Source organism: Polypterus senegalus, chromosome 5, assembly GCF_016835505.1.
Source record: "Polypterus senegalus isolate Bchr_013 chromosome 5, ASM1683550v1, whole genome shotgun sequence".
Lineage (NCBI taxonomy): Eukaryota > Metazoa > Chordata > Cladistia > Polypteriformes > Polypteridae > Polypterus > Polypterus senegalus.
Window position 1 is genome coordinate 147,791,581 of NC_053158.1, and position 26,045 is coordinate 147,817,625.

The following is a 26,045-nucleotide window of genomic DNA, read 5'->3' on the forward strand; positions in this document are numbered from 1 at the left end:
TGTGTGTGTATGCGCCCTGCCCGGGGTTTGTTTCCTGCCTTGTGCCCTGTGTTGAATGGGATTTGCTCCGGCAGACCCCTGTGACACTGTAGTTAGTATATAGCAGGTTGGATAATGGATGGATGGATGGACAGATGGAAGGAGTGGGTCCAGGAGGCCTGGAACTGGAAGTGATCTCATATGCCCATGAGATGTCAGTTTCTGTATCCGCAGAAGGAAAGATAGGACAAGCTTTATAAGACAGCACCCAGACTTGGCTCAAGGCAGAATTACAAAATGACAATCCCTGAAGTTTCCTCACAGGCACTCATGTGTGACACTGGACAGCCAACTCTAAGAAGAGTCTTGGTGGCTCCAAACTTCTTCCATTTCACAATTATTGATGCCACTGTGTTCCTCAAAATACTCAAATCTTTAGAAATGATTTTATACCTTTGCATTGACCTATGCCACACCACAATTTGATTGTGATGGTCTCAAGGGTGATAATTTAACTTCATGGTTTTGTGTTAGTCCTGACATACAGTGTGAATCGTGGGAGGTTCCATACACAGGTGTGTGCCTTTTTATGTCCAATCAATTTAATTTGTCACGGGTGAACTTTAATTCATTTCTAAACATAGCTCAAGGATATTTAAAGCAAACAGGGACACAATCCAGAGTGCCACAGCAAAGGGTCTGGATACTTACATGAATGAGAGATTTCAGTTATTGATTTTTAATAAATTTGCAAACCTTTCTAAAAGTATGTTTTCACTTTGTTATTATGGGTTATTGAATGTAGATTGACTATCAAAAATGGCACATTTATTGATTTTAAAATTAAATCTGCAAAACAATAAAGTGTGCATCAAGTGAAGAGGCCTAAATACTTTCTGAATCTACTGTAGTATGCTAAATAAAGGGCGATATATCACTCATCACAGTATTCGCACTTAGACTAATTTTACTATCCAGCTACTGTATGTAACGACACATTACAAGCATGTCCATGATCCATTGTTTAAGAAACACTGCACTAGAGATTCAGTTGACTTACACAGGGCAAAAAAAAACAGGTAATTGGCAGGAAAGGTGCCTGGCGCATAGGGAATAAACAAATGGAGAAGGATTAAACTACAAAAAAGGGGAAAAAAAAAACAAAACAAAATTCTGACATCATGTTTTCAGCCCAAAATATGACCCTTAAATATATAAATGAAAGATGAAATCCTGAAATAAGAAAACTATAATCTTAAATTAATTCTGAATCCATACAGACTTGCATATAGTATCAGTGGCAGCAAACAATTGGTAATGACAGGCCAGCAAGACTGTTGCAATAGCTGTCTGAATCTGTGAACATCAATTCTAAGAGCCCATTAACACTTGAGCATTGTATACTACCAACTTTTGTTTGGCATATTTCAAGTATTTTAACTGTTTTTCAAACATTTTTTCACTAATTTTTAAGTTTTTTCAAATAAGTGTTTTACAGGAAAAATATGTTTTGACATTTACTGTCATTTGTAGGTTGCAAAGTGTTTTATTGTTGTAAGATGACTGCATCTCAACAAGGTCTTCTATGAGTTTGGTGTTTTTTAATCCTGGCAATCAAAGTACTGAAGACGAGGTGTCATCAGATATTGGGTTCACCCTATTCTTTTTCAGAGTAGAGTCTACTGGACAATTCCCACTTTCTATAAAGAACCCAGGTAGCATCCTGAAAATGTTGATCAGCACATAATTACAGTGATATGTGATAGCATCTTTATGATATTTACAAAAGTTTATTCCAGGCACAAAAAAAAAACTGCAATATTTCCCAAAGATATCGCCTGCTGCTGTCAGTACAGCACTGGGAAGTATTGTGCATATGCATGCTCCAGTCGTCTAGTAACAGCTAGTTATGAAGAGATTAAGAATGTGCATAGCATGCAATCAAGCGACAAGAATGGAACAAATGTTACAGATACACATTTAATTCTACATTTTAGGGTAACAGGCAGTCCATGATCTTCGCAGAGTGTAAGGCAAGAAGTGCACATGGTGGACAGCATGCCAGTCCTTTGCAGGGCACAACCATTCAGCCAATCAGAAAGGAATGTGCTGAATCAGGAATTAGAGTATCCAAAGTAGGGAGATATCCTTGATGTTACTCATCTTATATATAAACGCCTACGTGTGGAAGTGTGTGTGTCTGTCTATCCGGCCCGGAAGTGCATGGTTACCAGGAAGTGTGAGGCTACAGCATGAAGCTCAAAGAGCTGGTAAGGCAGCCCCAAGTTAACAAGTCAGAAGAAGAAAGAAGTATAAGGCTACAAAATAAAACTGAAAGAAAGCGAGGAAAGACGAGAGAGAAACTTCTGCTTCTGATAGACAAGGGGGCGAGTACATCTGCAAAACAATTTCAATTGTTTCTAGGGGCCCGGACTTTTTACAGCATGGGCTTAGCATAAAATTTATTGCTTTTGCTGATGGATAGCATACAACACTAGAAGAGTCTTTTATTTTTTTGGTTCATAGGATGAGCCAGGTAGCAATCTGACTAAGCACTGTCACGGCTCATCCAAAATTGTCTTTGCATTCTTGTGGAGATGCATTGGAAAATAAAGTGTTACTTTCATTCAAAAGCTCACTTAATGTTATTAAAACCAAAAAGCTTTCTGTGATACGTGTTAGTAAAATTCCCTGTTAGTAAACATGACTTTGACTGAAAAATTATATCTAAGCTAACATATCACTTTTATCAGGGCTATCAACTAAACTGTTTTGCTTTATACCACTTTGTGTTTAAAAGCATGAATCATTTTCAAATGTAATATCATGGTATTGTTTGCACTTACCATAAAAAATATCTGTGTGGAGTTCACAATATTTTTGTAGAATGTGACATTTCCAAAGATCAAACATACAGTATAGGAGCAGGGGAGGTGCGATTCAATTCCACTCCAATACCAATTTAGTTTCATTATTAAAGCTTCTGTAATACTCAGAAATAAAGCTTGTATTAATGTGTGATTTATGAGACTTACCAGGTTTATTATTTGGTTTAGTTTACTCCTACACCTCAGCGTTAAGATTAGCACATACAAAGATACACACACATACACATAGAGGTCCTATTCAGACAAAGTCTTGGGAAATGCCAATTGCCAGTTACCCTACAATATTCCACATAGAATTGATTTCACACATGTACATGTTGAGATCCTAGCCAGACAAAGTCTCGAGTGGAGCCAAGTGCTAGTCTCTCCATAATATTCTGCATAAGATTCTCTACACAGGGACTCACTGTCACCAGCTCTAACAAACCTGGAGGTGTCATTGCGACACACATAAAAACACAATTCTTTTTGTTATATGCTACTTACTAATCAAACAATGTCTTACTTTTACTGCAGTTGTTCTGATTATTGAGGAGCAACCTCAATAGCCTTGATAAACCCCATGAATGAGATAGTATCCATCTAACTCAACACCATTTTGTTATTTCAATCACTCTAGACAAAAGACAAAGTATAGGAAATATAGAAGTAATGTGGTATTTATTAACATGTAACTATGCCAAATTGAAGAAAGTACATTAGAAAACAAAATAGGTAGTAAAGTCTGGATAAAAATGGTCTTAGAAAAAGCTTACTGAAGAATCAGAAATGTCAAGGGTGGATGTTGTTCTGAGCAGCTTTTAGATTTAGCGATCAGTGTTCTTCATTGATAACGTTCTCCGATGTCCTGATGAAATGGTCACACATGTCTCGATCTCTGATGTCGCTTTCTCAATTTTTTTTCTTCTATTGTTTTTTTGGACAAGCAATTGTTAAAATGCATATCTGGGATTTCAGCACATGTAGCATTGCATATATTGGATTGCTTATCTTGTCATGATGATGATTGACTCTGATCAAAGACAGCAAGTGGGCCACAACAGCAGAAGACTCCATCAAGCATCACTACTGTCAACTAAGAACAGAAAGCTGAGGCTGCAGTGGACATCGGCTCACCAAAACTGGACAGTTGAAGAATGAAAAAATGTAGCCTGGTCTGATGAATCTTGATTTCTGCTGAGACACACAAATGGTAGAGTAAGAATTTGGCACCAACAGTACCCAACCTATCTTGTGTCAATAGTCCAGGATGGTGGTGGTGGTGTGGGGAGTGTTTTTTGGCACACAATATGCCTGTTAACACAATCAATCATTGCTTAAATGCCATGGCCTTTTTGAGTATTGTTATTGCATATGTGCTTCTAATCTTCTTATATAATACGCTACCATGGCTGTCCATTTGTCTGTCCAGGATTTTAAATCACCTGTAGCTCGCAAACCATTTGACCTATTGACCTGAAATATGGTAGACATATACTACGTGACTTATACTGTCCGCTTTCGGGGTGATAATTGACCTCCAAGGTTATTCCTCTTTTTATTTTATTGTAAAACTTAACTCTTGGCAGCGGCCAGCAGGGCGGCCGTGCGGTGCATGTGTACAGGCATCATTCTCATTCCCTACCACCTTTGCCATCATTTCCTGTACCTCTTCATATCTTAAATCATTCTTGAAGCAGATTGAAGACTTAAGTGCCAGCTAAAGTGAAAAATTAAATAAGGCGTACTAAGTAATTGCAACACAAACACCGACTTAATCAGTTTTAACGCGAAAAGATGCTGACAAAAGAAAAAAAGAAGCGGGCTGCTAGGATGGAGAAAAGAAGAGCTGCTCAGGAAGCAGCAAGCTGATCAACCTCTGAGCAAACGAATGCTAAACGTAAAGAGAAAGAAGATGAAAACAAGGAATGCTCAAGTCAACTGTATTCACTGTACGTTATCTTGCAGTGTGCTGTTACTGGTGGAAGATAATGCACCATGACACAAAACAAATTTTGTCTCAAGCTGTCTTCATGAACATGACAAGAAGTTCAGGGATCTTCAGTGGTCTTTCCAGTTACCAGATCCTAATCCAATAGAATATCTTTGGGATGTGGTAGAATGGGGAATTTGCAGCATGAATATACAGCTGACAGATCTGCAGGTACTGAGTGACACAGTCATGTCAGGAAGGACCAAAATCTTGAAGAAATTTTGTAGAATCCATGCCATGAAGAATTAAGGCTGTTTTGAAATCAATGCTTTGATTCAGTAGATCCGAATAAGAAAGGGATGTGAACGTTTTGTAGAAATCTTTGCGATTAGTTGCTGCTTTTAAGGGGAACAAAATCACCCCGGATAAAGACGTTGGCAATTCTCCAAGGGGGAATACGGCAATCAAGGGGGATGAATCCCATGGATGACAGTGTTCCAGCTTTAGTGTTAACTAAGTCCTTGAACTTACTTAAATGTAAAATTATTTCTCAGGTGATGTTGATAATATAAATAATATAATAAAAATAATAAATAACAAGCTGGTTAAGTTTGCAGATGATACCAAGCGAGGTGGATTTGTAGATAATCTAAAATAGGTACAATGATTACAAAGGGTTTTAGACAGCATACAGGCTTGGGCAGATTTGTAGTAGATGAAATGTAATGTAAGTAAATGTAAAGTATTACACATAGGATGTAAAAATATTAGGCTTGAATGCACAAAATCGAGAGTACACCTTATGAGAAGGATTTAGGAGTCGTAGTGGACACATCACTATTAACTTCTAGAAAGGGTTCAGAAGCCATTAAGAAGGCTTAACAGAATGTTAGATTATATAATATGATGAGTAGAGTACAAGTCCAAGGAGGTTATGCTCAAGCTTTATAATGCATTGGTGAGGCCTCATCTGGATTACTGTGTGAATTTTGATTTCCAGTTTACAAAAAAGGACATAGCAGAGTTATGATTCCAAGGCTGCAGAGGATGAATTATGAAGACAGATTAAAAGAGATGAGCCTTTTCAGTTTAAGAGGAGACATGGCTAAATGTTTAAAATTATGAAGTGAATTAGTACAGTGGATCAAGACTATTATTTTAAAATGAGTTTAACAAGACCATGGGGACACAATTGGAAACTTGTTAAGGGTAAATTTCACATAACCATTAGGAAGTTTTACTTTACACAGTGAACTATAGACACATGGAACAAGTTACCAAATAGTGTGGTAGACATTAACCCTTTAGAAACTTGCAAAACTCAACTTGATGTTTATCTTAGAAGAATTAAGTGATTAGGATTGGTGAACTTTGTTGGACTGAATGGCCTGTTCTCGTCTACATTGTTCTAATGTTCTAATATTGCAAATGCAAAACAGGAAACTAACTCAAGGGTCTTTTAAGATTTTAAAGTTTTATGTAGTGGTTGAAAACAATAAATACGACTTCCTATAGGCTTGTTCACATGGCATGTAATCCGTACCAAACTGATAAAACCAATTCTCTTAGTTCACATCACCACTGAGGAGTGTAGAGTGTGGGTGCGTGTGTGTATGATTGAGTGCGTATTTGTGTGTTTTTAATGAAACATGCTGCATATTTTTCACATGAAGACACAACAAAAAATGCACCACTTGTGTCTTCTCTACAATTCGCCGATGCCAAAACCTTCCTGTCCCTGTTACGTAGTGACTGTCTTATCCTAGTTCAGAAGAAGCATAAATCCATTGTTGTTTTTTTCATTAAAGTTGTTTATTTAAATATTAAATGACAGGCAGGCAGGAGGAGTTAATTCATGGAAGTGTTATCAGACAGGAACTGCTATTCTTCTTATATGAATGGAACAAATTTCGGCAAATGCGAAATACATCTTATTTCGTCAATTTTTTTGCAATGTGAGATTTGTTGTCAATTCAGTTTTGCGTGCATCATTACACTTATCACGACTATTGAATGATCTCCTAGTAGCTATGTGAAAGGGTACAGGTGGGAGTATCCTCTTTTTGGTGGGTGATTGTTGTGGGTCAAACATTTAACTGCAGTTAAATGACACAGTCTGAATTAACAAGTACATGGCATAGAAAGATGTGTAATGTAGATTTTTAAAATTTTTTAGAGTAGCTGAATCTACAAAAAATTGGCAATCTACCTTTCTGTTTCTTACACAGCAGCAACGGGCACTAGATAGAAACCAGCAACCCTAGAAGGGGTTCCAGTCACTTTAATTATAAGCAATAAACTCACTCAAGCTGAGGAATTGGCTATTGATAAATGACTTCTTTGAACAGACAAGCCCTAAAAAGATCTGCAAATTGGCATCTCATTAATTAAAAAGAAAATCACAGCCATTATGTGCATTATTGAACTAAAGCAAAAATAGGAGGTGCGACTAAAATGCCTACATTTAGAAAATCATTTCCTCTTCTTGTAAATGGGAACAAATGCTTAGTAGCTTTCGAAATGCAAAGTTGACAAAGCATTAAAAAGGTTCATTATTGCCATTTATTACAGTAGCTTACATACAGAAAGAAAATCAGTGATTCAACTTTTGTAGTTTCTTATGATTTGTAAATAAGCATTTTATTTTATTGTTTTTCAAACCTTTGGAAAGAGTATATTTCAACACCAATCATGCAAAACATGGACACTGCATGGGACACAACTTTCAGTCCTGACTATTCTTTCAATACATTGGAAACTGAAAACTTCAGTGGACCCATAGTACTACTTTGTGAGGAAGACATACAGACAACAAGACTAATGGCTACATTCACCTCAGGCTTTTTTATCATGTATTCTTTTCTTGGTCTTTTTGGAAACGGCCTGGTTTTGCTGGTTGTGATAAAGTATGAAGACTTGAAAAAGGTAACAAATATTTTTATATTAAACTTGGCGATATCTGACATGGTGTTTGCGTTCACCCTCCCATTCTGGGCTGTCTACCATGTGCACCACTGGATCTTTGGACACGTAATGTGCAGGCTAATAAGTGGAATGTATTTTACTGGATTCTACAGCTGCATAATGTTTCTGACAGCAATGTCTTTTGAACGTTACCTGACAGTTGTTCATGCAAAGGCTCCTAAGTTGAAGAAGAGGCTGTGGTTTGCACACTTGGCAGCTGGAATTGTGTGGTTATTCAGCCTAGCAGGAGGAATCTTTGAAATGATAAAGTCCAGTGCACTAGAAAGTTTCGATGGCAGAATCCTATGTGAAGAGCACATACAGAACAACCCTGAATTGGCCATTCAACTGAAAAATAACATGTTGAACTTAGTGGGATATTATCTCCAAAATATTTTCTTCTTTTTAGTTCCATTAATCATTATTATCTACTGTTACTGTAGAATTTTACAAACTGTTAGAATGTGCAGGACACAAAAGAAATTTAAAGTTGTGAAGCTCATTTTTGCCATTGTCCTGGCATTTTTTCTGTGCTGGGCACCCTACAACCTAACTCTGCTACTTTTGTCTCTCAGAGAGTTAGACATTGGTTTCTTAACGGAATGTCACATATATAAAAACCTAACATACTCACTTATAATCTGTCGTAATATTGCCTGTTTTCACTGCTGCGTTAACCCATTATTTTACATGTGTGCTCAAAATTTCAGACAGTCTTTACTTAATCTGCTTTGTAGAGGTTCACATTCGCAATGTGACAGGAAAGTGAATCAAAGGAGCCATGAGAGTGGCGAGTGCAGCAAGCCAGCTACTCGAGAAGGACAAACCTTATCAATGGATTTAATATAATTCATTTATTTATTCACAAATATATATATAGCAATGTTTTGTATCTGCCTGGTGATAATTTTTTAAAACAAAGCCACAAATCATTACATGTAATTGTATATTAGAAACAACTGTGGATAACTTTAATGCTTATAAAGCATAAATTATACACATCATGGCTTCATTACTTTTTCATTCAGTTTCATTTATGAATGCTCGAATTACTTTCACTTGGTATTGTCACCGGAAAGTAATAAAATAATCAACATTGTAGTGCTGAATTGGTTTTCAAAACATGCAAAGACTTATCTGATGAGTTCCCATTTTGGAATCCTGTGACCTCTTTTTACTGAATAAAGTTAAAAGATCAATTGAGTGACAGTCTGAAGTAGAGAATACAACAACAGGAAAAAAAGGTTTTACAGGTCTGATTTCTACATTGATGATAGAATGTGTGGTGTGTAATCTCACAATAAAGTATTTTTGTGCAGTTTGCATTATTTTCTTTTATTTCCCCATTTGTGGTGTCAAATTCTGGTAATGGCTATGCCACATCTAGCCTCTGCTATGTGCACTATAGATGTGTTGGTTTGTAATGTCACTAACACAGCATTAAGGGAAACTGGGCAGCACAGTGGGACAGTGGCAGTGTTGATGCCTCACAGTAAGGAGACCAGGATTTGCATCCTGGGTTCTCCCAATGTGTTTGCATATTCTCCCTTTGTCTGTGTGCGTTTCCTCTGGGTTCTCCTGTTTCCTCCCACAGGCATGCAGGTTAGGTGGGTTGGTGATACTAAAATGGCCCTAGTGTGTGGTTGGGGTGTGTGTGTGTCTCTGTGGGAGTGTATGTGTGTTTGTCCTGTGGTGCCCTGTACAGAGTCTGTTTCTGCCTTGCACCCTATGCTGGGTGGGATAGGCCCCAGCACCCCCTATGACTCAGTTCAGGACTTGAAAATGAAATAAATAGGGTGAAATTGTTACTCTGTGTTTGATAGTGAAGAGAATGGAAAACTAAAAGAAACAGTACCTGAAAGAAATGTTCTTTTGTGTTTGTAATTCTAACATATTAATGATCTAGAACAAGGGAATACATAATGTGGTATTATAGGGGCTTCACATCATTAACCCTTTTTTCGGCAGACTTGGTGAAGGGATTACTAAAAAATAATATAAGCTAACAAAGCGTAGAGCAGGCTGATCTGAAAGAAACTACCTTTTTCTGAAGTAAATTACCATATATACTCGTGGATAAGTTCTCCCGCAGATAAGTCGGGACTTGCTTTTACTGTATAATTACTGGAGTTTTATAATGTCGGTCATATAAGTCGAATGCATGATACTCATGCGATTGGTTCAAGAGATTATGATATGCTAACACCCACCTGAGAGAGTAACCATGGAGCATACTACCTTTTTTTTCTATGTGGGTGTGGCAATGCGCAGTATCAGAGCGTTCTCCTAACCTATCTCTCTCTTTGTCTCTATTGTGCTTATGTGACCACACGGTAATAACCAAACTATTCCGAAGTGACGTTTGCACTTAATTGTAAGAGCATCCCTTATCTACAATGGAGCGTTCGATCAGAAGAAAATATGAAGCTTGTTTTAAATTAAACGTCGTTGAAGTAGCAAAAGAAATTGGTAACTGCGCTGCTGCAACAAAATTCGTTGCGTCTGAGAAACGGATGTGAGATCAGAGGAGGCAAGATGTAAAAAAAATGAAATAAATAAATAAATTAAGGATTGCATTTTTGAACGGGCGTATAAGTCAGAGTCTGATTTTATGATTGATTTTTTGGATTTCAAGACCCGACTTTTACGTGAGTATATACGGTAGTGTCTTAATTTTGAGTTCCTTTGTTGGAGGGAAATTATTTAGTTTTATCACAGTCCTTACAGATTTTTACTTCTCCTTTCATCTATTTCTCAGTTAACTGTATGCCCTTTTCCAAGAGTAGAAGGTTCTTCTGCATCCATTTTTGGTGTGCAGTCATAGCATATGTTTCCTCCATACTGTACCCAGTGATGGCTGTTGGCTGTTGCTAGATGTATTCTGGCAGGCAAGTCAACAGCTCATAAAATACTCTCTGCAGTGCTACTGCTAATTATAAACATGGTAATTTTTTCTTTTCTTTTAGATTTTTTTAGTTTAGTTTCACATATTTTTGTCATTCTTTTCTTCTCATGTCTTTTGAGCATGAGGAATTTGATTGTTTCATTATTAGTGTCGATAGGTGAAATTTACGTTGGTAACCTTGTTTGCTGAATATTTTTCTGTAAATTCACTGCGACTGGCTTAGATTAAAATTTTTTCCCAGTGCCCCATCGTGTTTTGCAAGACCAGTGTTACATCATAGAGCTCTAGCAGATGTAGCAGACATGCACAAAGCATTTATGCATGCTATATGATCCTGGACAAACTACTTTGGGCATGCATGATGGAACGACTCGATGAAAACTGCAGCCTTCCATTTATGTCTTTTGTTGTTCGAGGCATAATGGTGCAATGGTTAGAACTGGTACCTTACAGCTCATTCAAATTACATTTTGACCACAATAATCAGTCTAGCATAGTTGGCAGATGCTACCTCTAGCACTTAGGGGAAACTAAAACAGCATTGCACCATTATAAGCCACTCAAAACTAGTTCAGTTACTCCTTCCCCATTGACCTCAATAATTTCACAGAGTTCATCAACGTTCCTGAACATTTCCATGATTTTTCATTCAGAAGCAAACTCATTTTAAAGGTCTCAAAAATATTCTGCCTTCCAACACCATCATCTTATTTTCTGAAGTGTGGTGCCATTTTCAAAGGATCGGTGTATTAGTTGATAGCCTCACTTCTACCATTTCAGAGCCAGAAATTGTAATAGGGACATACTTTGGTGCCTTGCACACCTCTATCATATTGAGATTTGGGATTAAATAAGAAAAATGTATTGGGTTGGTTACAGAATTAGTTTTGATTTAGCAGAGAGAACTTTTAAGTGGTGACTTTTGAAAGGTTTACATGCACTTCATTGGTCATGACTCCTGCTTGGCTAAAAGGAATCTGTTTATTCTCTTGTCCATCTTCTGGTCCAACATCTTCATTCACTTGCTGCCTCTGACAATCTTGGAAGAAGAGCTAGCTGCATTTTCTGGTGTAATCAGACAGATTACTCATAGAAAAACCCACATTAGCAAGCATTGCATGTTTTCTTTTAGACATTGTCATTTGAAAAGAACTAAAGAGATGAGACAACAACAAATGTCATCAGTGGCCTGGCAATTTTTCTTTGAAACAAAAATACTTAACCAAGAGCAACTTGGACGTCTGTGTTCTTTACCCATGAAAATCTTAAAAAGAAAGTCAGTGCAAGTTTTGGCCATTGTGACATTGAGTTGATTGGCTTGATCAAGTATTACTCTATTGTTTCTCTTCACTGGACCAATTTGTCAGTCAATGGATAGAATGTGCATATTACTGGATTTTCTTCACAACAAAATCTCACTACACAAATCTCCACTGTCAAACTCTGTCCCCTTCTATTGTTACTTAGGAACCACCTTTTCCTATTTGAGGAAACTCACACTTCTGTATTTATTTTTATTTTTACTGCAGATGTTATTTAAATACTTAATGATACGAAGGCACATGTGGAATTAATACATGAAAATTGCTTCCAGACAGGAGCTAAGTGTTGTTCTTCTTGTTGTAAATGGCACAAATTTAGCTGGAAGCAAAACCAATTTAATTTTGCCTATTTCCTTGCAAAATGAAATACTGACTTTCACTGCAAAATTCCATTTTGCATGAGCCATTTTGGTTATAACTAATGGCCACATATCAAAAATAAAATACAAACCTGAAAACCAGTTCAGGGTGACTGGAGGAAGAGATAAAGAGCTGGTGTCATGCGGGGATTGTTGTGTGTGCTGTATTCTTTTCAGATTACTAAAACATGGATATATAACCACAGGGACCATCATTTATAGAATCCTGTTTGATTGGCTGGATTGAACAATAATTTACGGATTGGAGAATATTGTTAAAAAGATCAGATACATTGCCTTAGCCCTCAAAGTATGGAGCACACCGCAGAAGCAGCAATACTTGCAGTATTAGTGTTCTGAAGATAACCACCTACTTCACTCAAAGAAACTCATGTTATTAATATAAATATGTCATTTTTATACTCCGTTCAACATAAAGCACCTAAAATCATTGCCTACCATTAGGCATCAAAATTCCAAATGTTTGGCATATTACTAAATAAAAAACAAACTTTTATCAATGAAATTTTCGATACTGTAGAATATCTTAGATCAGCATTTCCTAACCTCTTTCATGACAAGTGGGCTGTGGCTGACCACAACGAAACTCTGCTCCCAAAACTGCTCCAGTGATCGCACTTAATTCACAATGGTAGCATTGCAGGTGGATCACTGTCAATCTTTGCCAGCCTCCCCAACCCCAGCTCTGATGATCGTGTTCAATTCACCAAGGAAGAACTGCATTGATGATTATGATTGATACATTTACCGCTCTGACTCTAAGAGGACCATGCTGGAAACCCCCATTTCAATAATTGCATTCAATTCACTGAGGGGGACTACCTCACATCCCAGCTCGTGCTAAATTCATGGAGGGGGAACCCTCGGTAGTGCACACACTGGTATGTAAAAGAAATTTGGTCACAACACCATAAAAGTTGGAAACACTGCATTACATCATTTGGTATGATGGCTCTAAGTTCAACAATAAGTTTGAAAAAGCAGATACTGTATTTAATGCAAATAAAACAAAATAAAACATTTTTACAAATTTATTGAAAAATATTCAAATGGTTCAAATAGTTAACATGCATTTAAAGTAATTGTTACAAGATTCTCTAATCATAAATGTTAGTATTTTACAAAAGTCTAAAAGGCTCCAAAATTTTTTTTCTTCCCTTGTATATTTTTTTGAAAGTGTTCTGTTGTTCTGTTTTATTTCTGTTTGTCTTGTTTTGCAATTGCTGTGCTGTTCCATAATTAATTTGCTTCCCTGTGAAACCTCCTTTGTTAGATCCTCAACACTGCCTGCCTTTGAGTACATCACACTGATGAAATTGGAGGTTTGCTAACCAGAAATAATGTTTCTAATGTAAAAGAGCAGGACAGATTACATCCCTGCCAAAGGGCTGATTTCAATCCACATCACCAAATAAAGGCACATGGGGCAATGCCAAGCCATGTAGTCACAGAGAGACATTTGTTTTTTTGCTTAGAGATTATCAGAGCGACATATTGCTTTTTTTTGCTTGTGATCTTTACAGATCTCTACTTCAAAGCATGTCTGAAAGACAGTTTTCTGGAGAAACACCCTTGGACATAGTGCTCACAGCTAGCAATGAAGAGAGAGCGGAGTGTTCTGATGCTTCACTGGTGGCTTGGATCCTCACACATATGATATGTTAACTGATTTGTTTATTTCTTTTTTAACTTTTTTACTTATTGTTTTTATTTTTTCATACATTGCATGCTTTACAGATCAGTTGGTACTATGTTCTATGATTGTGGCAGAGGGTATCTGGTTTTATCTTGTCTGTTGTTTTGTTGTGTACTTGGAAGGTGGATGCTTTGCATTCTGTATCATTTAATTTGCTATTTTCATACATTGCATGTTTTACTTATCATGCTCATTATTGAAGAGTAGGATGGGTGTAAGAGGAGCTGGTTTTATCTACTGTACTATTTTGCTGTGCTTTTTGTTCATAAACTGCATCTGAGCTCTTGAATGAATTTAGCAACTACTTATTTCTTAGTTCAACCAAAAGTTGCTGATCACCTTTTTGTGGGAAGAAGGAGCACACAGACACTTGCAGAATGTTATTATAATCTTTTTTCTTTTTACTTACCAATTAAGAGTAATTATTGTCCTCTAAATCAATAAATAAATAAATAATAGATTGTAGCAATAATCAGTACACTATATAATTCCAAAAATGCTGAAATTTCTGAAGCAAAAATTTCCCATGTCAGTTACATTGTAAACAATGAATTTAAAATGCAGAACTGAAACTGTGACAGTCCAATAGATTTGAAAGTATGAAATCACTTTGAAACCACACAGATATTTTGAAAATACCAGTTTGAAAAAAACTAAATATACTGTACTGTACTTAACATTTTAGAAATAGTTTTTGAAAGGATTCATATTTATTTACATTAAAGTTCCTTTTGAGGACGAAGCCATGTTTTTGATGTTCAGAATTAATTTTGTTTTAATTTGGGTATGTGCATGTAAAATTTGTGCTTAGCTATTTAATTAGGTGTCATTGGGCTCCACCTATTTAATACGGAGGCACAAGTATTGGATCTTTTATGGAAAGCTAAGTTTATGATAGAGATAGTTACAGGGAAAGAACCTCAAATTTGTATGTCTTGTTTATTGAGCAATCTGCTTGTCCCTCAACTGTGCCTTTGCTTTACCCTTAATAGTGACTTCCATATCCTTTTTTCCATCTTTTAACAATAAATCTTAAAATACCAGTTCCACACAATTTTTTACTACATTTTTCCACACGTTAACTCATATTTTTACTTTCTCCATGCTCGTCAGTGAGAATTATGCTGAAGACCCTATGGAATCTGGTAATACTCCAAGTTTAATGTCATTTTCAAGTAACATAATTAACAAGTATTAAATAAATCACACATAAGTGTAACGGAACAGCAGTCTAAACATTAACAATTGCAGGCTTTAACTTTTACTTCAGTTTTACCGTATGCCTGAAACCTTGGACCTTAGTGATTTTGTTTCAATGTAAGCAGCTCTGGAAAGGTAATGGATGCTGTCACACACGTGCGCTTAGGAGGCAGTCAACAAGCCATGAGGTCAGTAAAATATGATATATGCTGATATACAGTGCATCCGGAAAGTATTCACAGCACATCACTTTTTCCAAATTTTGTTATGTTACAGCCTTATTCCAAAATGGATTAAATTCATTTTTTTCCTCAGAATTCTACACACAACACTCCATAATGACAACGTGAAAAAAGTTTACTTGAGGTTTTTGCAAATTTATTAAAAATAAAAAAACTGAGAAATCACATGTACATAAGCATTCACAGCCTTTGTTCAATACTTCGTCGATGCACCTTTGGCAGCAATCACAGCCTCAAGTGTTTTTGAATATGATGCCACAAGCTTGGCACACCTATCCTTGGCCAGTTTTGCCCATTCCTCTTTGCAGCACCTCTCAAGCTCCATCAGGTTGGATGGGAAGCATCAGTGCACAGCCAATTTTAAGATCTCTCCAGAGATGTTCAATCGGATTCAAGTCTGGGCTCTGGCTGGGCCACTCAAGGACATTTACAGAGTTGTCCTGAAGCCACTCCTTTGATATCTTGGCTGTGTGCTTAGGGTCATTGTCTGAAAGATGAACCGTCGCCCCAGTCTGAGGTCAAGAACGCTCTGGAGCAGGTTTTCATCCAGGATATCTCTGTACATTGCTGCAGTCATCTTTCCTTTTATCCTGACTAGTCTCCCAGTTCCAGCCACTGAAAAACATCCCCACAGCATGATGCTGCCACCACCATGCTTCACTGTAGGGATGGTATTGGCCTGGTGATGAGCGGTGCCTGGTTTCCTCCAAATGTGACGCATGGCATTCACACCAAAGAGTTCAATCTTTGTCTCATCAGACTAGAGAATTTTGTTTCTCATGGTCTGAGAGTCCTTCAGGTGCCTTTTGGCAAACTCCAGGTGGGCTGACATGTGCCTTTTACTAAGAAGTGGCTTCTGTCTGGCCACTCTACCATACAGGCCTGATTGGTGGATTGCTGCAGAGATGGTTGTCCTTCTGGAAGGTTCTCCTCTCTCCACAGAGGTCCTCTGGAGCTCTGATAGAGTGAGCATCGGGTTCTTGGTCACCTCCCTGACTAAGGCCCTTTCCCCCGATCGCTCAGTTTAGATGGCCGGCCAGCTCTAGGAAGAGTCCTGGGGCCTCATGTATAACGCCGTGCGTAGAACTCACACTATAACATGGCGTAAGCACAAAAGCCGAAATGTGCTTACGCACAGAAAAATCAAGATGCAGGAATCTGTGCATACTCCAACTTCCACGTTCTTCTGCTACATAAATCCCGATCAGAGTGAAAACTAACGCTCGTGCACGCGCATTATGTAACGCCCCAACTCCTCCCAGAATTACGCCTCTTCGAATATGCAAATCAATATAAATCGCCCTTAAGCTCAGTCTTCTGTGAAAAGACAATGGGAAAAGCACGGGGGAAAATATAAGAATTTCAGCGAAGTGGAGGCAAAGGAAAAACATACTATTTGTTCAAATAAACCGTGGTATAATCAACAAAAGGAAGTTGATCGAGTGACATAGCGTGTTGTTGAAACTTGAAAGCTCACGTTCACAAAATCGCACAGTGCCGGAAATAAAAAAGGAGTCACATATCAAAGTCCCCGTGAAAAGCCGAGTTGTAGCCCACCGTCTGAGTGTCATATGAAAGCTTATTAGGGTACAGAGAAAAAAAGGCACGCAGTGGGGAAAAAGCACGAAATGTCAACTTCAATCTCGACATTTCCACTTTAATCACGTAGTTTATTTTGTCATTAAAGTAGAACATCATAAACTTCATCTTAAAATCGTTTAATTAACCAGTTTCTCAAATCACATCGTAATTAAAGTAGTACAGTAAATGCTTTGTTTTGTATTTGATCTTCTATGTGCCTATGTGTGTGAATCACTACTTGCTTCTTAAACCGGCTCTCTTCCTGCAACTGGACACAGAATTCATTACAATCGTGATATTACAGCTCTCTGAATAACTAAAATACTGAGATGTATACGTGATATCATTTTCATGATGATAGGACTTAAGCAACGTTATTAAACATGTGTTTCACTTCGATGAAATAATTTATTGCAGCAGTACTCAGGGGCGGCTCTAGGCTTGTGGTGGCACTGGGCAGAGGAAGAATCGGTGGCTCCTTCGCCCGCCAATGTCAGTAAGGTAGCTTATGCACGGTGGATGGCCACGTCCGTTGCAGACACTGCATGACACAAGCATTTAAGTTTTGCCGAAATTTGTCGCTGCGTTTTTAGCTGTGTTGTTATTTTCTCTTTCTGTTTTATATTCAATATATATTGGTGTAGTCGTCACTGCAGTCAGTGCTTTTCTTTCCCCAAGTAACCGATCGCCACACTATCAGCTCTGTAATAGAAGTTAAGCCATCTGTAAGCTTAGCGCCAATTCTTCAAAACGTTTAAGGAACATTGAAATATCTTCGTAGTACATTCTATCCTTAATGACACTCCCAGTGAAGAATATACAGTAGATTATTTAAATGAAGTTAAAGTTTTATCTGTATAATTTAATAAACATATTTTGCTGCATTTCACCTTAAAAATGATATTGTCATCATATGTAAATACACGCTTTATAAAGTGGCTCAGGTTGTGCGATATTATAACTATAGTGCAGGTTTACAGTGAGGTAATTGTACTTATAAGTACAAACAGTTATACAAGGAGCAATTGATTGAGTGCATTTAAAGTTCTTGGGATTAAACTGTTTCTGAACCACGAGGTCTGTACAGGAAAGGCTTTAAAACGTTTTGCAGTGGCTGAGACAGCATGTCCATGAAACTGTATACCGATAATTCTCTTTCCGATCAGCTGCTGCTGTGATTCACACTCAGATACAGTGATATAAATACTCCGAGTGGTGCAGTGAGAGTAATATGGAAAAAGATGATCCACTGTGGCAACTCCTAACGGGAGGAGCTGAAAGAAGAAGAAGAAGGAGAAGTGAGAGTAACAACACTAAAGCAGTTATGGTATTTGGAATGCTATGGCTGTTCCCTGGACCATTATATTGTTACAAGTTAATTACAATCAGATGCGTTACACTAATAAACAATATGCAGTTAGTTTCAGTGTATTTATAAAGCCGCATCAGGAAAATAATGAGTAACCACACAGTAACAGTACCATTGCTTTGACGCTGGGTGCCGCCAGTCTACAAAACCGAGCAGAGAACTTGCATACGACAAGGCATGAGGTACCGTGGAAAAGTGCGCGTCTTTACTCCAAGTGTAGGTTTAATACATCGCGATTTGAACGTGGAAAAGTTCTTACGCAACATTTCTGTGTATATGCACCGTTTATACATGAGGCCCCTGGTGGTTTTGAACTTCTTCCATTTACGGATGATGGAGGCCACTGTGCTCATTGGGACCTTCAAAGCAGCAGAATTTTTTCTGTAACCTTCCCCAGATTTGTGCCTTGAGACAATCCTGTCTCGGAGGTCTACAGACAATTCCTTTGACTTCATGCTTGGTTTGTGCTCTGACATGAACTGTCAACTGTGGGACCTTATATAGACAGGTGTGTGCCTTTCCAAATTATGTCCAATCAACTGAATTTACCACAGGTGGACTCCAATTAAGCTGCAGAAACATCTCAAGGATGATCAGGGGAATCAGGATGCACCTGAGCTCAATTTTGAGCTTCATGGCAAAGGCTGTGAATACTTATGTACATGTGCTTTCTCATTTTTTTTTATTTCTAATTAATTTGCAAAATTCTTTTTTCACGTTGTCATTATGGGGTGTTGTGTGTATAATTCTGAGGAAAAAAATGAATTCCATTTTGGAATAAGGCTGTAACATAACAAAATGTGGAAAAAGTGATGTGCTGTGAATGCTTTCTGGATGCACTGTATATCATATATGGTACTAACGCCTCTCCCTCTCTCTCATCAGAACCAAAGAAGGCAAATAACATTCCCGTTTACTCACCTGCACTACTTCCGGATTCACAAAATGGCTGCCCAATGTCACTTTTGCTTCTGGCTCCTGCTGATGACGTCACTTCTGGCCTCCCCAAAATAATGTCACTTCCGGCTTCTAATGAAGATGTCACTTCTGGCTCCCGATGATAACGTCACCTCTGTGTCCCTCTGGTGACATCACTTTCAGTCTCTACTCAATAATATCACTTTTGTCCAAAAGTTTGTGATGTCATTTCCTGCCACATCACATCTGACCACTATTTTTGTATAAATAATTCCATCTTTTGACTTTATTTTGTCAAATGCTCTAGTTTTTGATCATTTTTTTATTGCTTTTTCATAACATCCGCTGGACATTATACGGGGTAATTCCCCAACTCTTTTTGCTTTGTGGAACTCCTTTATTCTTTATATTACAATTCATATCGGACTGGCCACAGTTTCTCGAGATCTTTTTGTTTCATTTCTTTTTTAAGTAACACTCTGATTGCTACAGTTAGGTGCAGGTGGTGCTGTTATTAACTAAATATTTTCATTAAAGTATGCTGTCTATCTTCTCTAGGTCATTCTTCAATATACGACAGATTTATCCAGTTCCCTATATGCTTGTCCCTGAACAGAATGGTTTTGAGAGTGAGCTAGAAGAATGGATGAAAACCATAAAAGGATCAGTAGCAGGAGATCAAAAGGTACGAGCATTAAAGACAAAAATGATAAAAGAAGCTGTTAGGCAAAATTTCATTAGTAAAAGATTTTAAAATAGTAATTAGGAAAGGGTTTTAAGGAAGTAAATTCCAGGAGGACGTTTCTCTCTGCATGCAATGGCCTCAGACGGCACGTCCCAGACAACAGATGCCTTTGTTCTAACAATAGGAGGTCCAAAATAGCGGCAAGTGCGAAAGTCAAGATAGTGACAAAACAGTCCATAAATATTTAACTATCAAAAGGAAAAGAGAATCACCAAAAATGGATGTCAGAATCAAACGTAGTCACTTAAAAAGAAATTAGTGTCTGATTAACAAAATCAATAGAGGAAAACATAAAAACTCAAAAAATGAGCTCTACCTTAATACCTGTAGTTCTTCATCAATTATTTCCTATGCCTAAAAGACCATTAAGACAGACTTCTATATAAAAAGAATTCCCATAATAAAAAAAAAAAAAATTACTACAGCAAACATTTTTAGACTGGGGATCTCAAATTGTTTCATTATTTTGAAAGATGTTCTTTTGCAGGCTGTAGAAGAATGTAATATTTCTGGTGGCTAATGTACTTACTCAAACTGTCAGAGGGCAGAGGCTAAGAGTCGAGACAATACTTTAACTGTCCTGTGTGTGACTAACCACCAAGATACACCAAATATTCTCCTTGGGCAGAATACGCTTACAATGTAAACTTAGAAACAAATCAAACTTACAAGGAGTCTGTACAACAACATAATAGCAGACATCTCTAATCTATCTGTTGTGAGGGACAGCAGGAATCATTTCCTGCTTTCTTAATGGAAAGACAGTGGGAGATGACTTTTGAAGGGCGTTTTCTCGGATGAGCTGCTATTCGGCAGGCCCCCGAGGTTGCAACGGCGCCTTGGACTCCCACAGGACTGTATGGGAATCGGTATTTGTCGGCTCACCCCTGTTAGGTTCTGGTGATGCAATCACGGGGTGCTACCCAGAAGTGCACCTATGCCAGAATTATGTGACACTGGAAGTACTCCTGGGATCCTCAATATAAGGAGTAGCGGCATCTCATTCAGGGTCAGAGTCGGGAGGAGGAGGATGAAGCTTACTGGAGGAGGAGTGGAGGCGGAAAGAGTGAGAAAAAGAAAAGAAGAAAGGAGACAGAGTGCAGTTTATTTGCTGTGTTTTGTACTGTAGTGTCGTGTGGGGAACAATTGGGATACATCTCCTCTGTAAATAAATATGTGTTGTGCTTGACTTGTGCTAGGGTCTGTCTTAGTAAGTGCTGGGGAGCTGTAGAGCCCCTGGTGGTCACAGTATATATTCACAGTATATATTGTCTCATTTGGGCTTCTTGGCTGCAGAAAAGACAGGCAGGAGAGAAAAGGTCAAGGAGACCTTTGTTCTGGCACTTGGACGAACAGTATTGGGGTTTTCTTCAGTATTGGAGCTTTTATTCAAACAAAGAGGAAACTGGGAATCTTCCTAGTTGTCTGTTTTTCTGTCTTGCTCTATTCTTCAGATTAAAAGAACTTGAAGGCATCTTGTTCAGGAGGGTTCAGCCGCAGAGATACAGGCACAGAGGCTGGAGCAGAGCCACATGTGATATGTTCAGGACAAAGAGAACAGAGAACAGCAGGTGAGGCAGCTGGCTTTAAAGCCACAAAGCATCAAGCAATAAGTGATAAGTGGGCTATGTGGTAAAACACACAGCTTATCATGCATTGGCAAACTCAGAGCTTTTAGAGAGCATGTTTATTTTGCATTTAAAATTTGTCTGAAGAAGTGTTTTCCCCATGGCTTAAGTAGCCCCAGAAAAGGAAGTCACAGAGCATATGGTTACCATAAGTATATGCATATGCTGGGTTCATGACCAAATGTCTCTTAATGGCACTTTCATTGGACAGCCATGTTTCAGCCAGTTCGCTGGTACTCTTAGTATTAGCCTTGAATTTTACTTTCACTGAGTCCTATTTAAATGTGTGTTCGGTCGAACTTGTATGTGTGTAAATCAGAGAACACAGGTACTTTCTTCTGACAGCATTGCAATGTTCAAGTATACTTGTTGCAAGTGTTTTTGATGTTTTATCCCACATATAAAGCTGGACATGCATCACACGGTATGCTGTAAACAGTGTTCTGTGTCTCTGCTGCTGATTTCATGGAAAGAAGGAAAGACCCACGCTCTCTGATTCACACACATGCAAGTTCAACTAGAAAAATTCAATGCTGATACTAAAAGTGCCAGACAACTGGCTGAAACATAGCTATCCAAAGAAAATGCCATTATCAGACATTTAGACATGAACCCAGCATATGCAGACTTGAAAAGAAGACTTTATCTTCAACATCCTCTAAACCACAGCTCATTTACCACCCCACCACATCCACCTGACCTAAATGTACATGCAAAATATTGCTCAATTTTAAAATGATATAATCCCTGAAGGGGTGGCACAGTGGCACCATGGGTAGTGCCCAGTGTTTGTTTCCTGCCTTATGCCCTGTGTTGGCTGGGATTGGCTCCAGCAGACCCCCGTGACCCTTTAGTTAGGATATAGCGGGTTGCATAATGGATGGATAATCCCTGAAGTATATAACTTACATACATTCTGTATAGCTAACAAAGCCAAATTTAATAAGAGGACTGCATTTTTAGCTTTGTTTTCATAAAAATTAAAAAGCTGGTGCAAGGAAAAGAGAAATAAAACTGCCACTACCGTTCCTAGTATGAATACATATTTTCTCACACTTTTCATACATATATGGTTTAAACAAAAATAAGAATTGAGGAAATATACTTTATAATATCTATTTGAGTCATCTAGCCACCTATATCAGTGCTGTAAAACTGCCCTGTCCACAAGAAATTGATTTCAGTATTATTCAAGGTAATATAATGTATTTTTCTATACTGAGCTGTTATATTTTTCAGCTTAATATTATTATGTTCTTATTTGTTCACTTGTGATGTTGTGTACTAATTTTCTAGATTAGTCTTAGAAACTGTAAAATGTAATTACCCAAGAACAAATCAAATTTGAAAATAGGTCTTTAAGATCTTTTTAAATATTGTAAAATGTTTCTAATTGTTTTTCTCAAATGTTTTAGCTTTTAAAATTTTTTTCTCTTTGTTTTTTTTTTTATAATTTTCTTTGGATGCAACTGAGAAGACAAATTTTGTCTTAAAACTTAAGCCTTACTGTGAATGGCACTATATAAAATAAAAATCAATTGCTTGTTTTTATTTTTGAAGAGTACAAACAATACATATAAAGGGTTATTTAACAGTTAAGGTATTTTTGAAGTCTTCATACCTTCTAGCAAGTTGATTCATGTTCTATTATTTATTCCAGACTTATAATGGATAATGAGAGCTACCTGAAGGACTCTTATACTACTATTGATTGGGACACAGCCTACTCCGAGGATCAAGGAGGCTTGCAGATTCTCTGTGAGGATAATTTGCAGGTGTCTGGGGCCAACTTGACTGTTGTCTTTTTCTTCCTGATCTTTATTCTTAGTTTAGTAGGTAATGGCTTAGTTTTGTGCACTATTTTGAAATATGAAAACTTAACAAAGGTAACCAATATTTTGATAATCAATTTGGCTGTTTCCGACTTAGTATTTGCTTTCTCTCTGCCCTTCTGGGCAGTCTCCATTTATCATCACTGGATCTTTGGGAGGTCCTTGTGTAAGATCCTTAGTGGTGTATACTTTATTGGTTTTTACAGCTGCATGATGTTTCTCACACTGATGACTGTTGATCGCTACTTGGTGGTGGTGCATGCAATATCTATAGCAAAGCGACGGAGAGCCTGCTATGCCTGGCTGATAACATCCATCATTTGGCTAATCAGCCTGATGGCTTCCATCCCTGAAATGCTAGCCTCAGATGTTTTGGAATATGAAGAAGAAAACATAATGTGTGAAAGTACTAATGAGACAAATAAGTCCACTTCACTTTTAGGATATTATCTGCAAATTATCTTTTTTTTTCTGTTCCCATTTGCTATCTTTGTCTATTGTTACTGCAGGATTTTAAAAACACTTGTTACCTGTAAAACAAAAAAGAAACACAAGGCAGTGAAACTCATATTTGCCATTGTTATTGTCTTCTTCCTGTGTTGGACACCCTATAACGTAATCCTTTTCATCATGTCCCTGCAAGTGTTTGAATTTTCTTTCCTGAAAGAATGCAATGTCCTGAAGAAACTGAATTATTCTTTTTACATTTGCCGTAACCTTGCCTATTTTCACTGCTGTCTCAATCCCTTTTTCTATGTCTTTGTTGGAGTCAAGTTCAGACGACATTTGAAATCTCTGCTCTACAGTATCTGCTATGGGCAAAGAACGAGGATTCGCAGCCTAAGCTCTCAAAACAGCTCACTGCGCAGCTCAACGCTGGTAGCCGACACAACGTTGACCATTTTCAGAATGCACAGCAGAACAGAATGAAATAGACAAAAATCTGACATACTGCTTAAAGATTCTGAAGGCTCTTTTTAAATGATGGTGTTACATGAAATGATTTTGTATGCAACAGCTGTCTTTTTGAACTTTGCAAAATAATTTTACATGATTGACATTTCTTCGCTGGGTAAAACTTCAGGTACTGTAAAAATTCATCTATTACTTTTATCCTGTTATATAAAATGACCTTAACAAAAGCTTCTTCTGGTTCAGTGACACTTACAGTGCACCAGTAAAGTGTTTTTTTCAATGTGGCCCAGTAAAATAACTTTGATTTCTTTAGAATGTTCACAGGTCAGACATGTTTCTCTTGTTATTAAATACTTCAGCATAAGACCCCTGAATCCTTAAGTAATGCTTAATTAGAGCAAAGGCAGCCTCTATATTCATAATTTTACCCGTGTTTCAAAGGCCCTTAATATGCCACACTGCACCTTATTGGTGCTTTGTAAATGTTATTAAGACCAAACAGAGTCTTTCATAAGTTGCTTACTATAGAACAATATGTGGCTAATAGATGGATTTTTGCAGTACCTAAACTAAAGTCTTACCCTTTATTGCTTTAAGATTCTCAATCATCAGTATGGCGATGATAATGCCTATTAATTTCTGTGTGAATCTGACAATCACCAACAATGGCCGATTGCATAATTACTTGTGAAAAAAATCATCTGTTTTATACAAATGTATTGTGATTTAGCAAAAGTGAAAAGAACTGCTGACAAAATCATTGAAAATTTGTTTGCTGGAATTATCTGGAAACCTTTTAAACTTGTTTTTTCACATATATAAGAATATCTTAGATGAAATTAACATAATGGTATAATAAATAAAAAAATACAGTAAGTAATAATAAAATACAAAATATACCTTCTCTGGCGTACACAATAATTTATTCATTTGAATTTGCTATAGGAATTTTTTGCACATTTCCCACCATGCTCTTCTTTATATCTGAAAAATATAGTAAAGCCCAGATTGAGCTACAATGCTTTCTACTCCAGAGTGATCTACACTTTCAATCTTTATTTATGATTATCAGAGGAGAGAACCTGGTGCTGCCAGAGTTGGCTCTCACTCCCCCATGACTGTGTGATGGGAAAAGATGATATTGAAGATAAGTTGATGTATTTCTTTCAAGTCAAGGTGTAGATAGTACAATAAAATTTATACTTGCATTTCTCCTTAGAAAGTCGACAAAATTCAAAACAAAAAATACATACACATACACACATATATACATATATAAATATAGAAAGAGAGATTACTAGGGGGCTTCCTGGGTCCTCCCTGCGTGGAGTTTGCATGTTCACCCCGTGTCTGCTTGGGTTTCCTCCCACAGTTCAAAGACATGTAGGTTAGGTACATTGGCAATCCTAAATTGTCCCTAGTGTGTGGGTGTGTGGGTGCGTGCCCTGTGGTGGGCTGGCGCCCTGCCCGTGGATTTGTTCCTGCCTTGCGCCCTGTGCTGGCTGGTATTGGCTCCAGCAGACTCCCGTGACCCTGTGTTAGGATATAGCGGGTTGGATAATAACTGAC

General features: G+C 37.6%; 2 protein-coding genes across 4 annotated transcripts; both read left to right on the plus strand.

Annotated features, from left to right (window-relative positions):
* The first annotated feature begins 7,301 nt into the window (after positions 1 to 7,301).
* Positions 7,302 to 9,042, plus strand: LOC120529576 (C-C chemokine receptor type 3-like). Its single transcript, XM_039753487.1, has one exon. The coding sequence runs from the start codon at positions 7,471 to 7,473 to the stop codon at positions 8,590 to 8,592; it is 1,122 nt and encodes a 373-aa protein (XP_039609421.1). The 5' UTR covers positions 7,302 to 7,470; the 3' UTR covers positions 8,593 to 9,042.
* Positions 7,620 to 25,733, plus strand: LOC120529575 (chemokine XC receptor 1-like). 3 transcript variants are annotated; one of them, XM_039753484.1, is made up of 4 exons: positions 7,620 to 7,704; positions 19,915 to 20,041; positions 21,556 to 21,672; positions 23,390 to 25,733. In XM_039753484.1, exons 3-4 carry the CDS (start codon positions 21,641 to 21,643, stop codon positions 24,489 to 24,491), a joined length of 1,134 nt encoding a protein of 377 aa, XP_039609418.1. In that variant the 5' UTR covers positions 7,620 to 7,704; positions 19,915 to 20,041; positions 21,556 to 21,640; the 3' UTR covers positions 24,492 to 25,733. The 3 variants fall into 3 exon arrangements, with proteins under 3 accessions (XP_039609418.1, XP_039609419.1, XP_039609420.1); XM_039753485.1 differs by lacking the exons at positions 7,620 to 7,704; positions 21,556 to 21,672 and having other exon boundaries at positions 19,671 to 20,041; XM_039753486.1 differs by lacking the exons at positions 7,620 to 7,704; positions 19,915 to 20,041; positions 21,556 to 21,672 and adding an exon at positions 22,843 to 22,924.
* Positions 25,734 to 26,045: the final 312 nt, after the last annotated feature.